We start from the raw sequence: 14,851 nt of genomic DNA, 5'->3' as shown, positions 1-14,851 counted from the left end.
TTATGGTTCTTACTCTTCCTTTCTGGGAACTGGCCACCTGTATGCCCCTCCCCCCCAAAAAAAAGATGTGAAGGAAAAATTGAAGGGCATTTTGTAACCTGGTACAATTTCCTTAGATACTAAAGCAAATATTGTCCAAAAATCAGTATAATGTGAGATTTAAGGTCTCATAAGAGTCACTTCTCTGCTAGCTCTGGTTTGTCTAACTGGGCACTTTTGAAATTGGTGTAGACTATATCTTTAAGGGAAAAGAAGAAGAATGTAAGCTAACTGTTACCTCACAGACAAAGCAGGCTATGTCACAGTAGGTACTACACAATTATTGAGAAACTATCTCTTCCATTTAGATAAATTCACCTATTGGCAAACGTAAAGTGAGATTTCAAGTTACCAGTCTGAACTAAGGGAAGAATTAATTCTTTATAACAAATCTTTGTTTGGGGAAAGAGTAACATCTGGCTCCTCTCTTCAAGAATTAAATAAAGTGACAATAAAATCAACAGATTGAGCTGCTTAATTACATGCCAACCAAGAACATAATTCAAAATACAAATAATTAAAAGAGTAGAGAATTACCAATTTCAGTTTTGCATGTGGCACAATTTCTAAAGAGAACACACATTACTTATACATCTTGGAAGGACTATCTGTTGTGAAAAAGTATTTTTCTATCTTAACACCAGTCTGCAATTTTAAACAACTCTAATAAACTGAATTCAAGGTTCCTAAACTACTTACAGAGGTAGGAATCAGAATCACTTCATTAGAAGTCCTTCCTGTAGCAGGTGAACATAGGTATGTAGAATTTTCTTCCATCAGCAAAGATGACAATGTGCAATCAGTTAATGATTTTATACTCCAAATAGAAACAAGTCCTTGGTGTGGTATGCCAGGCAAATGAGTGCTGGAAGAACACCAAGGGACCTAGTTTGCACTATTCACAAGTCTGTAGTTTGAAGCTTCTCAGCATGGGATCACTTCTCTTGCCAATTAATTAGAGATGAAAATTGAAGACACTGGTTTTATATACTCTTTTGTTTAATTTTATTTTTAGTGGGTTTCGTATATCCTTTCTGCTTTATTGTTCTAAATTTTTAAAAATTATTCATTTTTGAGAAGCAGACCATGAGTGGGGGAGGGGCAGGGAGAGACACACACAGAATCTTTTTTTTTTTAAGAGCTGTAGCTTTTATTTATTTATTTATTTTTTTTTTACAAATAGTTTATTGTCAAATTAGTTTCTACATAACACTCAGTGCTCATCCCCAAAGTGCCCTCCTCCATGCCTATCCCCCCCTCCCCCCCACATCCATCAGTCCTCAGTTTTTGTCAGCACTCAAGAGTCTCTCATGGTTTGCCTCTCTCCCTTTCCCCCACCATTTCCCCCCTTCTTCTCCCTCTTGTTCCTCCGTTAAGTTCCTCCTAATCCTCCTATACGTGCAAACATATGATATTTGTCCTTCTCTGTCTTACTTATTTCGCTCAGCATAACACCCTCAAGGTCCATCCATGTTGCTACACATGGCCAGATTTCATTGTTTCTCATTGCCATGTAGTATTCCATGGTATAGATAAACCACATCTTCTTGATCCATTCATCTGTTGATGGACACTTAGGCTCTTTCCATGTTTTGGCTATTGTTGAGAGTGCTGCTATGAACATTGGGGTACATGTGCTCCTATGCCTCAGCATTTCTGTATCCCTTGGGTAAATTCCTAGCAGTGCTATTGCTGGGTCATAAGGGAGTTCTATTGTTATTTTCCTGAGGAAACACACACACAGAATCTGAACGAGGCTCCAGGTTCTCAGCTGTCAGCACAGAGCCCAAGGTGGGGCCTCAACCCACGGACCATGAGATCAGGACCTGAGCCACCCAGGCATCCCACTGCTTTAGAATTATTCGTATACAGTGCTGTTTGGGTGGGTTAGTCGGTTAAGGGTCTGACTTCAGCTCAGTTCATGATCTCACAGTTTGTGAGTTCAAGCCCTACTTCAGGCTCTGTGTTGATAGGTGGGAGCCTGGAGTCTGCTTTGGATTCTGTGTCTTTCTCTTCTCTCTACCCTTCTGCCACTTGCATTGTGTATCTCTCTCTTTCTCAAAAATAAATAGACACTAAATATTAAAAAATTATTTGTGTACATGTCTTTCAACAAAATAGTTGAGAATAATTGATCATAGCCCTTAGGGTCACTTCACGTTAGTTAAAGAAATCACAGTAGATGAAACAATTCCCTAAACACAGTCGAGTTAGATTCTTGTTCTGTTACCCCGTCAGTCATCCCTTATTCTCTTCGTCCCTCTGCCTCTCCAATGGTAAGAATATCTACAATTAGATTCATATGCCAATACTCTATACAGATTTTGCCAAGGGAAACACATTCAATCACATATGGCTCTCTCTGATTTTTGGTACCAAATCTCCAGGGGATAGAATGCCTCTTTATGGGCTTGGAGAGATCATTCCTCAAAATAAATCAAACTGATGTTTGATGTTGCAAAAACCACATAATTATAAAGGTGACAAAAGATTACATCTGCCAGTGGGGCCTGTGGTAAGAGGTGTAGAGGTCAAAATGAATGAAATAAAAAAAGAAATGAAAAAGAAAATGAAGCAGGTCAGCAGGCACCTCCACCTTCTCCACAAAGCCTGGGCTAAACCCAGTGGCCATTGCTGGAAACTTGCACTCTATCAAGTCCACATGCATAGAAATAGGTTTTTGACTCCAGAACTTGATAATCAGACCAGAAAGGATCTCGTGTTATCACATGCGATGACACCTTTTGATGTGTAAGTCATAATTCGCCTGTAGTCAGAGAGTCCCATGGCTCTAAGTCTAATCTGATCAAAAGTTTGTGAAAAATAAGGACAAATGTCTTACAAATAAAAGAAGGTCTAAGAAAGAAAGTCCCAAAAAGAGACTTGTGTTTTGTCTGTTTGTGTTTTGGGGGGATATATTACATCAAACCTGAAATGTAATATGCCATCATATGTGTGATTCCTCTATCAGAGATTACGTAACCTTCTGTGCCCTGTTTTCTCATCTATTAATTGAATATAATACAATACCTACACCACAATTTTGTCAGGAAGATGAATGAGTGTTAAGAATGGTTCTGTCCCGTGGTGAACTGGACAGATACGAGTGGGAATAGATATGAGTCCAGATTCTGTGTTAACCCTCCCAAGTCAGGGCTCTCATCCCCTCTTCCAGACTGACTTTCAGAAATACACTCGTTACATAACAACTGGGAGCAAAACTCATTGGAGTTTGGATCGTCTAGATTTTCTTGCTTATCTTGGGATTCACTGGGTTCCATTTCCACGGCTTTCATCCACGAGGCTTTATATTTTAGAAACAGAACATATGAGAATGTGGAATACTTATAAGGTAGTCAAAAGTGTTATTTAGATTGAGGATCTTAACAATTAGTTTTGCTATTTAATAATGCTGAAGCTACTAGGGTAGGTTATAAGACAGGAATATTAATGTCCCCCCCCCTCCCCGCCAAGCAATGTCTGACTCCATTGAAATAATCTCTGAGTGTTGGTCAAGGAGAGAAAAGGTTTACGATAAGATATTCTAAAAAAGAAAATAATCTAACTGATGATCCCAAGGGACCCATAAATTCTCAGCAATATTTGGGACAGGCAGTTAGTAAGTTTTTAACAATTGCCTCTATTCATATTTGCAGTCTGAAACTGCATTCACCATTGATGACTAAGGTCCAAAGAAGAGAGGTTTTTCTTTTTTTTTTTTAACAGAAAGAATAATGAAAGCAATTCCCTTGAGGATACAAATAAAAAAGCAATTGCAGAACTTGTTTAGGGAGTATAAGATAAGGTTTCCTGTTTTTAGTAGCCCCTCTGCAATCCAGTCAAGCTCAATTAAATGCATGTGAAAGGGAAAACCTAGGTTAGCAGTTGATGAGGCAAAAAGCATGGACTTTACCAAAAGCTACACCAGGTTTTGAATATTATGATCTTGGAAAAGTTGCCTAATCTCTTAAAGGGACAGGGGATTTAAGCCAGAGGTTATAGGGAGTGCTAGTCAGTGGTTGGAAGCAGCTCCTTTACTTAATCTGATGACACATTCCTTTGGCCTAAAATGCAATCTTCCCTACACCCCAAACCAGGCAAAATTTTCCTCCTCCATATTCCCATAACATATTGTGCCTGGCGCTATCATCAGACATATTACCATGCAGTGTAATTGAGTGGTTATGACTCTCCTATTAGACCAAGAGCCCCTTGAAGCCAGGATTTCAGTTTTATGTGTCTCTGAACCACAAACACTCAGAGTAGTACTTGGCACATAGTAGATGCTCAGTAAATGTTTATTGAGCTGAGCAGCTTTTAATATAGACAGCTGTCAATGGCAGCCACCATCTTCCTGAGATAATGGCTGCTCTATTCAACTTAGATACATTCTGGAAAGAAGAGCATTGGATTTGTAATAATAATGGGATGATTCACTTTTCCTTGGACTACCCACCTTCCACTTGGGAAGAACATGTGGAGCTGTTCTGAGAAACAATTGAGCTGATGTTCACAGGCATCCTTTGTAAATTACTGTAAAGTGCTTTATGACGGTAAGGAATGATCATGACTGCAGCAAAAACTTCCACCGGCTCTTTCATTTCTCCTCTATTTAGCTGTGCTTTCAGTGGGCAAAAGAAAATGTGGCCTGTGGCCACAGACCCGAGTTCTTTGATATCAAGTCAATCATTTTATGTAATTCCAATTTTTTTACTGTTTTGTTTATTTTTGACAAACAAAGAGACAGAGCGTGAGTCGGGGAGGGGCAGAGAGAGAGGGAGACACAGAATCTGAAATAGGCTCCAGGCTCTGAGCTGTCAGCACAGAGCAGAGCCTGAAGTGGGGCTCAAACTCATGAACCACGAGATCATGACCTGAGCTGAAGTTGGACACTTAACATACTGAGCCACCCAGACACCCGGTCCTTATGCTATTCTGAGGACCAAATGAGAAAATGAATATATACTGAGCGAATGGCTGCTCTTCCCATTCAGTCTCTCAGTTCTAGCATTGCAAATAGCCCTGTTGAATCCCTTAAAAGGAAGAGAGGCTCCTCATGGGAAGCAGATTATAAAATACTCCTGCCATTATATGGTGCTCTATCTATTACCCCATCTGACCCAGGAAGGACGTCTATGTTGGCCTAAAGACCAAGGAACTCCTCCTGCTTCTTTGAGTCTTCAAAAGGAAAGAGTACCATTAGCCTCTAGAATGTTGCCTTCGGGATTAGGGGCAGAAGAAATCTCCTCCTGAAGGATTAAATGACTGCAATCATTGAAGAATAAACCAGTACTTTACCAAGCATCTCAAAACCTAATTATGATTTCAAATACTGTCCTTTGATGATGATGATAATAATAATAACAATAATAATTTGCCAAGACATTTTAGGATCTAAATATGCTATATTTAAATGATCAAATTATAAGTACTGTCCTCAGGAAGCTATAAATATTTAATAGAACATGTAGATCCAGAGAGTATTGGGAATTCTCAACAGAATAAAGATGTTATTAAATGTATTTTGGAATAATGAGTAGCTCCCAATAGATAGTCTAGAGTGAGGATAGAGTCAAAAAAGGAAAGGTTCACAACAGCATTTAGGATTTATATACATGTATATGAACATTAGAAACTTTAAGGATTAAGATGCCCTGCATGGATGTATGATTTTATTTGCCCAGGTCAAAGAATGGAGGGGGTTTGGCTAACCAAATATTCTGGTATTACTCTAAGAATTACTGTAGGAGCACCTGGGTAGCTTAGTTGGTTAAACATCCGACTTTGGCTCAGGTCATAATCTCACTGTTTGTAAGTTCAAGCCCCACACCAGGCTCTCTGCTGTCAGCCCAGAGCCCGCTTCAGATCCTCTGCTCCACCCACCCACCCCTAACCCCCGCTCTCAAAAATACAAGAAAATAAATTACTGCCATAAAATGCACTTAACATTAAAGCCTCTGCTAATGGCAACAAGATTTCTCTTTGCAACCTACCAGTGTCTGAAAGTTATCTTTATGAAAAGCAACTTTACTTCCTGCAAAAATTAGCAAAGATTATAAATAAATTACATCAGCCACATACAAACAAATCTAAGTTTGCAGATAGAGTCTATTCGGCTGGAAGACTCCTTCTATTGAATATCTCCATTTATGAAATTTCCCAATCTGTCAATCTATAAAATAGTGAACAATATTTCTAACATGACCAAACCTTTCAGTAAAATACTTCCACTATTGAGGCATTAGGAAAGGGAAGGGAAGATCTGATTTCTATTCTCAGGAATCTCACTATATGAGAACGAAAGCTTCATCTTGAATATTGCAAATGTTTCTGAGTCAGTAAGTCATTTTCCACTATGTGCCTTTGCTGGCTCTGTCCCCAGGTTCCCCAGTCCAATGTTGTGCACATGTGACCAAAGAAAAGAGGAATTAAATTCTGTTCAATTTCTTCTTTACAAATAGGCTCTTGCCTCCATCTTCCTTCCCAAGAGAAAGGGTCCATACTTATCTAATATTCTTTGCTTTGTAATTGTTTATTTTGTTGAATTTGAGTAACTAGATGTTCTTCAAAGTTTCTCTGTTTTAGTTATCCAGGGAACATGTTCAGAGATTTTAATGAGAAAGAAATCATCCCAGGCACCGTGGGATACAAAATGAAAAATATAAAGACATAGTGTCCCACAGAAGAAGCTTATAATCTAGTGAGGAACCAACACACCTGTGCACACTCAACTCTGGCACAAAGCAGGAGTCAGAGAAACAGGTTTGGGGTGGTGGGTGTGCATAGAAGGAAGATGCTGGATACATTGAGTTTGCGATCTTGGTGGAGCCTTCAAAACAACAGTCCGTTGGTAGTAAGAAATGAGGGACTGAAGTTTGGGAGAAATGATAGGCTGCAAATAAATATATTTGAGAGAAAGGTATGTAGACGTGAGTATTGAAACGGTGAGGTTAGCTAAGGTTAAAGCATGATTTCACCATGGAACTGTTTAATCTTCGGTCAGATAATCCTCTCTTGTGGGGGATGTTCTGTGCATTGTAGACTGTTCATTGAGCAACATCCCTTACCTCTACCCTCAAGGTGTCAATAGCATTCCTCCCTGGTTGTAAAAACCAAAAAACATCTCCAGACATTGAAAGGCCACAAAGGGCAAAACCACCTGGTTAAGAACCACTGGATTAGAGAGACAGAGAAATGGTATGAAGGATGAAAAGAAGGTTGTAAAGGACAAAATAAGTTTATGGGTAGGAGAATCAAGAGAAAGACAAAAGAAAAAAAAGACATGATGAGACGTGTGAGGCATTATGTCTTATCCTAAAACTCTGGTGTAGGGAAGGAACTTCAGTTGTGAATGAAGCTCAGTCTTAGTGAATAATTAGTGTGTACACACAGATACCAAAGTCATGGAAATACCACCTATGTGTATATACACAGGTTGTAAATATATACAGTATATGTAATTATATATTGAGAGGAAGAAAGAATATATTCCTAAACTCTTTATTTATTCTTCTCATTCAGTAAGCCAGTCCAATTTTACCAAAATATTACCAAATTGACATCAATGCTTTTTGTAAGATGTTTAAGTCAGAACTAAAAAGTTGAAAGTAGCTACAACTGTCTGCTTCCTTCTCCCCTTCCATGTCACTCACATGCTCAATAATCCAGATTCCCAATGTTCTCAAGCTCTCTCCCCGACTCCCCTAAGATAGAACAATAGTCTCAAGAAAGATTTGGATAAACTCTGTGTGGCTGTCAATAAGTGTGAAGACTACCTATGTCTCCTCTTCTCATATTTATAAGAAAAAAAAAAAGAATATCTGCATTTGATGTAAGTCAGAGGAGTGAAATTCTAAATCTCTAATTTTGTAAATTTAGGAATCAGCAAGCCATGGGACAGAGTTTTTTTTATTGGCAATGCCTTCCCCAGAACTCCAGAAATTGACCACTTTGGTAGCTCTGGTACAGAGCATACTAGATCTATTGCTCCTACTTAGGTAGATGTCCATAAAACCAACTGGTAGAATATATTTATCCAGTAAGTTTGTGGCCTTACCTTTGAGGAGAAGCAGCATCCCAGATTCCTTACCAAGAAAGAATCTTAGAGAATGGAGAGCATTGCCTAAGCATCTGCAGGAAATAGGCTTAGGGTGGAAGAGTCAGGGTGGAAGATGGTTCCCGTGATAATCATTCTCAATGCCCTGCGAAACCAGGGATAAAACATGCCATATATAATGGGATTGAAAGTGGAGTTAAAATAACCCAGCCAGAGGAAAACATTGTACAAGTCTTCAGGAGTTGTAAAATTAATGAAGGGGTCTGTGATTGTCAAGATGAAAAAGGGCAGCCAGCACAAGACAAACACTCCCATGACTATGCTTAAAGTCTTGGTGGCCTTGCTTTCTTTTTTGGATGATACTTTCATTTTGCTTTCTGACCCAATGTGTTTCCTGGTAGGACCCATGCCAATTTGCTTAGCGTGCTTCCTGGCTACTGTGAAAATGTGTAAGTAAATGCCCACCATTACAGTTCCAGGGAGGAAGAAGGCTATAAAGGAGGCCAGCACCCCCCAGAGTTTGTTAAATATCAACACACACAAACCTGTGCAGTCAATGGCTGCAACAAAGTCTTCTGCACCAACTATGTTTAATTCTGATAATACCAGACCAAAGGCAAAAAAAATTGGAATAGACCAACTGATGAGCAGAAAGACCTCTATTACAGGGATGGTAATCTTGGTGACATAATGCAAAGGGTCACAAACAGCATAATAGCGATCCACTGAGATGAAGCAGAGGTGAAAAATAGAGGTGGTACAGAGCATGATGTCACAGCAGCTGTGGACTTTGCAAAAGAGTTCCCCAAAATACCAGCAGGACTCAATGGACCTGACCATACTGAAGGGCATGACCACACAGCTCAACAAAAAGTCAGTTGTGGCCATGGAGAGAATCAGGAAGTTGGTTGGCGACTGGAGCTGCTTGAAGTGAGCGATGGAAATGATCACAACTAGGTTGCCCAACATGGTCATCACTATAGCACCAATCATGACAGCATACATGGCACACACACTCAGCACAGACCTCACATTTCTAGGGCATGAATTGTTGACCAAAGCAAAGCAAAATTGTACTTCTGGAGAGTTCCAAAGTTCAGTTGAATTCATTGTCCTTGTCCTATGGGTACTATTGATCTTTTGCAAAATTATTGTGCTCCTGTCCTTTCTGTGGAAGAAAGAGGAAAAACAATAAAAACCTTTGGTGTGGGGTGCCTAGGTGGCTCAATCGGTTAAGCGTCTGACTTGAGCTCAGGTCATGATCTTGTGGTTCTGTGGGTTCGAGCCCCACGTTGGGCTCTGTGCTGACGGCTAGCTCAGAGCCTGGAGCCTGTTTCAGAGTCTGTGTCTCCCTCTCTCTCTGAGCCGACCCTCCCCTGCTCATGCTGTCTCTCTCTCTCTCAGAAAAACAAAAACAAAAACAAACAAACCAAAAAAAAAACAACCCTTGGTGGGAAAATTTTCAGAAAGGCCCAGCTAGCTGCATTTCCAATTTTAAACTGAACTCCCTACTGACCAAGAGCACTGCTTCCCAAACATTAACGTACATACGAATCACCTAACGTTCTTTCTAAAAACACAGATTCTGATTCTGGGGTGGGGTTAAGAGTCTGCCTTTCTCACTGGCTCTCAGGAGATGCAAATGCTGTTAATCTAAGGACTGTCCCTTAACTAGGAAGGGACTAAAGACAACTGAATGAATATGGTCACCCAATGTCTAAGTAACCCAGTTAAAACCACTTACGTAACCCAGGTAAATGCCCATGTTCTGGGCACTAATATGTAGCCCGCCCTTAGGATTCCAAATCCACAGGCAGATCAAGAATTTTCTCTGTCCCACTTATACTAACCAATTGATGGATAAAAGCCTATCAAGAATTACTAGGACTTGTGGCACTTTAATGTTTAGCTTCAAAAATAATTACAATCTAAAGATTGTGTGCTTTTTTTCCCCCCTCTTAATTTCTCTTGTGGTATTTACAAATGCTTTGTATCCTGTTGCTTAATACATACTATTCAATTAAGGGAATATTTTTCTTTCCAAGGTGAAGAATATAGTTCTTAGATTTTAGAGCAATTTCTGGTAAACCAAAAATGTGCTAAAGCCTACAAAATTATACGTGAATAATCTCCATGAAGGGGGGAGGAATACTGAAATGATAGATTCTGTAAATCTCGCGCATTATCTCCTTTCATTTAGCAACTCCATTCATGAATTCAAATTTAAGTTGAGGTCTCCCGGTTCACAGATTGCAAGGCTTAGCCCGGTAACAAATTTGACACATGGGCGTGCTCATTGTTTAAACTGTCCCTTTACATAATTTATGCTGTTGCCTTTAAAAATGTGAAAACAATGAGACTGACTCACTCCAGAATATGACAGAAGTTGATTTGTTTTTCCAATGCCAGGACTGGCTGTGTTAGTCTGATGACCAAAGACAAGTATTACTGAGCTCTAATGCCAGGTGGGAAGAGTGGACTTTGGCCTGAGAAGAAATGAAAACTCACTGGTCCATCGTGGAAACAAGCCCACAAACATGTCCTCTGAGACCTACTTGGAAAATACATTAAATGAGAATACAATGACCTTTGAAAATAATATTTACAGTATTTGCTACTATAGCTCAGCCATTTTTTCCAATGTGTATTATTTGAAATTTTAACATCATGGCACATTTTATTTGATCGTGATATAATAAGTTAATTTCTCAAGTTAGCATTTTTCTTTAGATACGTTTTAACTTTGCCAATCAAATTCAGTGCAATGGAGTTGAACTGGAAATACCAAAGCACAGAGGAGGAAAAGGTAAGGACAAAGACTTATTCAAGTCCTTTTTAAACTGCAGCTTATCAATTTTGGAACACACAGCACAAATTACTTGATTACTTATCACATTAGCCATAAAATACTGAATCTAATGAAATCTTAAACGCTCAATTAACTTCTTTAACAAATTAATTTTATTCTTTCATCTTCTTTAGTTTTGTGAATTTAAATTGTTTTCTTTAATTCTTTAAAAAATTCTCTTTAAAGACAGCTAACAGGTACCAAAAAATTACTGAAGCACATCAATGCATATCCATAGTCAGACAGCATGCTCATACAAAATATACACTCTTCGACAGTTTATGGTATAATTTTTGGAGTTTGAAGTTTCATTTTTGAAAAATTAATCCCTGAAAGAATTGATACAGCTTAACTCCCAGGTCTGTAAAGTGAATATCATTTATTTCATCTTATTTATTTATTTACTTATTTAATGTGGGAGGAAATGCAGTATGAAGCAGCTGCCTGAACTTGACAGCATTGTCTCATGTTTCAGATTCATGGTTATATATATTAGGGAAGTGTTTAAGCTTCTAAGTATTCAAGTAAGACAAAAAGAGTAAGATGCACACTTTTACTTACAAAGTTATTACATGTGTGAATTGTGAAGGTAATACCAAAGGGAATGATACTTTAAGCCCTAAACTCTTGGTCCTAAATTACAAAAGCAAGTAAAAAAATGCAAATGTGGGCTGCTGGCTTACTGCTTTGTTAAAGGAGGAAATTGTCATGAAATCAAGTGCAGTCTGGGTTTTGCTTGTTATGTAAGAACATAACAGAACAGATCCCTTCATGTTGAAGACTCACTTCCAAAAAAGATACAGTAATTTTTAATAAGATCAAAGGTAAACCCACTAAGACATCTGACTTTTAACATAGCATATTATTATGACACCTCATTTCTTTTTACCGTTAATATTTCCAGGGGCCAAATGCAGGACAGCATTGTAGACAATCACACAGTGCCAGCAGAGAAAATTGTTAGTTCTTTTTCCTAAGCAGTAAAAAGAAACATTTGCAAACAACTCTGGAGAGAAGCAAGGATTGCTTGTCTTTTACTTCAAAGTTATTTCTTTAAGGGAAAAGATAATAAGGAAGCAGACGCGAGGACTCTGAAATAATGATTTCAAAAATACAAAAGTCCCTCAGAATTGCAAAGAAAAAGTGAAAACAGACTCAATAATAATTTTCCCCAAGCATTAAATACCTAAAATGTTATTAATATATAATGTATTTCCCCAACATAAGAAGGAAAATATTCATCCAGCTCAATAATGTATTATAAAGTGGAAATTTTAGGCAAAGATATCAAACCTGCTTACCACGCATGATTTTTCTTCTCTTGCTAGTGACATAGTTCAGCCACTTTACTTCTGAGACTATTTCTGTGGGGAAAAATGCTTTTATCTTACCTTGATGTACATCACTTATGCAATAATTTCTTAGGTAAGAGAGCTTACTTGGAACTACATTTAAGAAAGAACTGGGGCGCCTGGGTGGCTCAGTCGGTGGAGTGTCCGACTTCGGCTCAGGTCATGATCTTGGGGTTCGTGGGTTCGAGCCCCGTGTCGGGCTCTGTGCTGACAGCTCAGAGCCTGGAGCCTGTTTCAGATTCTGTATCTCCCTCTCTCGCAGATCCTCCCCTGCTCATGCTGTCTCTCTCAAAAATAAAAAAAAAAAAAAAAAAGAACTGGGTCTTCCTATCATTGCCCGTTTAGAATTTCAGTGATTTTTTTTTAAAAAAAAGTATGATTTAGCTTTAGTGTTTAGATCAGTGTTTTAAGTTTGATTCCTTTCAACATGCAAAAAAAAAAAAAAAGAAAGAAAGAAAGAAAAGGATGAATGTATCTGATCTTTTTCTTCTTTTAATATATTCTCTTCTGGTTTACCAGAACTTCTCTGGCTAACTAGGTAATTTGGAGCTAAAATCATTGCGAGATGAATTATCTATTGTGCTAGTTTCTTACCACGCACTGGGCATTGCGCCTCATGGCTGTCTTTGCTGATATCCGACCAGAAAAGGCACTTAGGTCCAAGTTCTTATAGGTGGACTCCTAGCAGGCTGTGCTGTCATCAGTACGTATACACAAAATATGCCTCCTGAGGCTGCATTACCCACTTCTGTCCTACTTTTGACAGGTGTGCCCTTTAACGACATTCAATGAGCTGCCGGCAAAGCCATTATAGCAGGTCACAAGAGAATTGGCTCTGGGAGGGTGAATCGGTTTATGTTCGTGTCCCTTTGGCTTCAGAGGAACAGCATGGACTAGCCTTGCACAAGCCAAAGTGGAGAAAAATGAAAAAAAAAAAAAAAAAAAGAAAAGAAAGGAGGAAGGGAGGTTGGGAGGATGAGGAAGGAAGAGTACGAAAGGAGAAAATGTGGTTAAAATCCAAAAATTGCTCTCTCCACTTATTACCAAAAGATAGATGTTTTTAAGCAGTGAGTTCTTTAATCCCTAGTGAAAATTTGACTCATTTATATTGTAGCAGGATTTTTGCCTCAATACCATGGATTCTTTGTCCAGCCTCTTCGAAGAATGAAGAGGTGGAAACAAAATGAGCAGCAGGCCAACGTTTATTAGAGTATAAGATCCGTAAGAAAGAATAATTTCATAAAAAGAGCTTTCATAGCTCTCTTTAAAGAGAGGGGACACTGGAAAGTGAATGCCCGAGGACTATAGGCAAGGGTCCTTGTTTTATAGGGTTCTCGTCGCCTCTTCTTTCCCTTCTGCCATGTTTCTTCTCAGGTTCTGCCCTATTGGCTTGATAATTAGGTGGTGGGTTGTCCATTCCTGATTGGCCCCTTTCCATCGTATGAGGGGTGGTCTATGGCCATACCATTCCTTGTGGGTCACACGTTTTATGGTCTATTTATTTTTAGTCAAGTCTTTGCTCAAATTCCTGAGGAAAATCTGAGGGGGAGTAGGTGGTGTCTGTTACATTCTTAAGAAAACCCTTATGCCTGAGGGGGTTTGCTGTGGTCAAACCCCCCAGCATTGTTCCAAAAATGTTTCCCCACCCAGGGACCTCAGGTCCGGTCCTTTCCGTCTCTGCCCACTGAATCCTATCTTTTCCTATCAATATCTTTCCCTTATGTTCTATGCACAGGTCAGTGATATTGACGCTGCAGTTACATCCATAATTTTCCAAATGAAGGTTTTAGCTAAGCAAAAAGCAATAGGAACCATGTTTCAAACCAACCAAAAAAAAAAGTGAAAACCTCTGTCGCCAAGTGGATATTTTTATGATCCCTTGGGGAAAGTGTTTCTATTAGGGCACCACAGTTCTACACTAAGCCTCAAGTCATTTACATTGATAATTTTATCATCCATCAAGGACACAAACCTGTTATATCTAAATACTCAATGCTTTAGAAAGCAACAGAGTTTAAGTATTTATAAAAATTCAATCAAATTATTCGTGTTTAGAACTAGCAGAAACTAACTATTTCATCGTCTGGGGATTTTTCTTTATAAAATGAAAACCCTTGGTGAATGAGGATGGTTAGAAGACATTGGGTTTTCCTTCAATGCTCATGTGGGTTTATAAAACTTCTCTTTCCAAACGTCTTGCTAGATATAGAACTAATAACTTCATAGCGTATTTTCATAAATTTTCATTGTCTCAGGCAGGGTCCATTCAGGAAAGTAGAAAGGTGGAGGGAGAGGGCAAGATGGCGGAGAAGTAAGGAGCTCCGTACTTGCACTCGTGCCCATACATCACACAGAAAAGATCTGAAGCCATTGGAAACCTTACAAAACCTGAGAGATTGGGAGAAAAAAGACGCAGAATCCACTGAGAAAGCCTTCTAACGTGAGTGCGAACCGGGGAAGATAAAATCGGGCCGGGATCAGAGACTCCAGGGTGGGAGGCGATCCCCCTCTACCCTCTACGGGGAGTGAGAGGGGAAAAGGAGAGAGTCCGAAACA

General features: G+C 39.1%; 1 protein-coding gene across 1 annotated transcript; it reads right to left on the bottom strand.

Moving 5' to 3' along the window:
* Nucleotides 1-8,161: 8,161 nt before the first annotated feature.
* Nucleotides 8,162-9,205, bottom strand: LOC120237225 (trace amine-associated receptor 4). The gene has a single exon (XM_039240407.1). It carries the CDS (start codon nucleotides 9,203-9,205, stop codon nucleotides 8,162-8,164), a length of 1,044 nt encoding a protein of 347 aa, XP_039096338.1.
* Nucleotides 9,206-14,851: the final 5,646 nt, after the last annotated feature.

This window comes from Hyaena hyaena, unplaced genomic scaffold, assembly GCF_003009895.1.
Source record: "Hyaena hyaena isolate Hyena2069 unplaced genomic scaffold, ASM300989v1 scaffold_178, whole genome shotgun sequence".
Classification (NCBI taxonomy): Eukaryota; Metazoa; Chordata; class Mammalia; order Carnivora; family Hyaenidae; genus Hyaena; species Hyaena hyaena.
Note: the sequence above shows the minus strand (reverse complement) of the source record. Positions and strands in the feature narration are given on the sequence as shown.

What these genes read in the sequence shown, in the direction of transcription:
- LOC120237225 (XM_039240407.1), bottom strand. Translation starts at nt 9,205, where the DNA reads ATGAATTCAACTGAACTTTGGAACTCTCCAGAAGTACAATTTTGCTTT.